Raw genomic sequence first — 2,555 nt, 5'->3', positions numbered from 1 at the left:
TATATATATATATATATATATATATATATATATATACGCAAAGAAAGAATGAAGTATTTTATGCAAATAATTCAAGGCTATTATTGGAATCGGGTTGTATCGTTGACGATACGAAGACTAATTAGATCAAAAACACGATGAACGACTGACGCTGCACTATCCACTAATGAAAGAAAATAAAAAGTCAGCAATAAAAGCCAACAATAATATAAGAAAACATCCTGACTTGTAACTAAAAGTAAAATAGTTGGAGAATAACGGTGCAGAGCTTATAAGTAGGTGGAAATAACTACGGCAACGGTAATGACAACAGTTAGAGCACTGTAGTATTGCCTAAGCAATTAGTAAACTCGCATTTTTCTAGCTCCTAGGTTTGAAATTCCACTTTAAAGTTTTGCAATCGATTTCTAGAACGACAATCGAATGTCAGGAAAATATGATTCAAACTTAGAATTACCTTTAGGAACCAAGCTCAATAAACTATCGGTAACCTAACGAAGAGAAAAAGTTATTGTTAAGAAAAACGACCTTTCTAATAGCAGCTTCCAGATTTTTGTCTGTTAATTCAAATTTCTGACAAGCACTCAACGGATAACGCTCGGGTTTACAATTAAATTTAAGTGGAAAAGCGTCCACCATTGCAAATTTCTTCTTCAATTCACGGATCTGAAATCATGTGTTTCGTAAGCATTTCATAACCAACACCATATTCATGAATATCAGTTGACAAACATACAATGGCTATTGATTTCATGCAAAATATCTTGCTTTGGCTTATTCAAGATACATCACAGGAAATCATCAGGAGCATGTTAACAATCTAGAAAATGATTTCAAAGCAGATGCACATGTTTAACAATCACGAAGATCAAATTCATTCCAAACATCACTATTGAAGAAGTAAAAGGAACGATTCCCACCACTCAGCTTTTAGAAAAGTCACCTTCAATTTCACACAAATTTAAAGTAGCAATGAATTGCAATACTTATGAATCTCATGAAGAAATTACTTCTAGCAAAGTAAGCAGTAAGTTGATAAAGCCTATGACTTGAATTGCGTACCCACTAACTTCAATTTTTTTCACTAATTCATTCAATTTCATCAAAGCTAACCACAACTGGCCATTCTGAATGATTCGGCATACTGAGCCAGACAACTTCACCAATACCCCAAACATGTGGTGCGCTTGCATTGCTTGCCGTATCGCCGCTACTTGCTGCATCACTGTCTTTCTTAGTCTTCTTTACAAGGTCACCCAGAACGCTCTGTTTATTGATTTCACTCGCTTTAAACGCCGACAATTCTTCTGGAGAAATGATTGTTATGAGCATTGGCAAATCGCTCTTGAATTAACATGTTTTCAGGTTGAAAGTACAATCATCTATCTGAATGTTCCGATTCGTCAGACAAATCTCCTTTTATGCATTTATTCGGGGGCTGATAAACATTCACATCATTTTTCAGCTATGAGAATTAATTATTGCCCGTAAAGTAACATAATTTGAAATATGACTCACCCTCATTTCACAGTAACGCTTTTTTAATCCAGTGACAAGTAGTCAACAACATTTTTTACAAAAAACTCGTATAAAGAAGGAAAAAAATCTCAATCTCTTTATCTCCTTAAATTTCAAACTGAATTTAAAACACAGACTGCACCTGACATCTGATGATCCGCACCTAAAAGTCCACTTTTTTTCAATATTTCAAGCGCTGCTTTGTAGGCTTCCTTCATGTCATTTTTTGCTCCAGCAGGTAACTATAACAGATAAGCATGATTTCAACAGCAATCATCGAGTTATAAAAGATTAATCAATCCAGCAATTTAAAAGGAAAACTAACAGATTCATTGCCAGTTAAAAGTCGAAGCTTTTGCGGCGGACAACTGAAAATTGACGACTTTAAATTTGAGCTTTCGTTAATTGGCAAAAATGTATACGTGACTTTTTTCGGATAGACGCAACGAACCTGAAATTTACTACCTACTTCACGCTGTTTTCAATCTTTGAACAGCAGAAAAACAAATGAAATTTAACAAAGGAACAAATCATCTGTCAACATTAGAATTACAACAAAAACAAACCAGCGCTGGCCATTCTGGAAAACGTCGATACGGAGCCCAAACTACATCGCCAGTCTTCAGATCAGCTACAAAAAAAAGCTTTCAAAAAAAAAAGCTTTTAATCCAAATTTTCATTACCCTGAAGAATAACTTTGCGAAACTGAAGCGTGCAAAGAGGCACTGAAGACAGATCATATTTCGTATCCATCTTTTATGCTCGAAGCATAAAAACTGTGCTTTAAATGCCACTACGACATTCCATGACGCTTATTTTAAAAGCTACTAACACCAAATGAACAGTATTAATGATAGTGTACAAAAGTTGAAGAAATACATATATCAGGACTGAATCATTTGTCACATGCAAAAGGCATAGATACACATACATATATATATATATTATATTATATATATATATATATATACATATGTATATATATATATATATATATATATATATATATATATATATATATATATATATATATATAT

At 33.3% G+C, this 2,555-nt stretch overlaps 1 protein-coding gene across 1 annotated transcript in view; it reads right to left on the bottom strand.

Moving 5' to 3' along the window:
* Positions 1-2,555, bottom strand: part of LOAG_17808 (PWWP domain-containing protein) — a 7,978-nt gene that overhangs the window by 4,483 nt on the left and 940 nt on the right. The window contains exons 2-6 of the mRNA XM_020450472.1: positions 2,085-2,149; positions 1,844-1,969; positions 1,661-1,760; positions 1,114-1,307; positions 529-666 (exon numbers count right to left, since the gene is read on the bottom strand). Of these exons, the coding sequence (XP_020305847.1) occupies positions 529-666; positions 1,114-1,307; positions 1,661-1,760; positions 1,844-1,969; positions 2,085-2,149 (623 nt within the window). The remainder of the gene's footprint in view (positions 1-528; positions 667-1,113; positions 1,308-1,660; positions 1,761-1,843; positions 1,970-2,084; positions 2,150-2,555) is intronic.

This window comes from Loa loa, assembly GCF_000183805.2.
Source record: "Loa loa unplaced genomic scaffold supercont3.131, whole genome shotgun sequence".
NCBI lineage: Eukaryota > Metazoa > Nematoda > Chromadorea > Rhabditida > Onchocercidae > Loa > Loa loa.
This window is presented reverse-complemented; position numbering and strand designations above follow the sequence as displayed.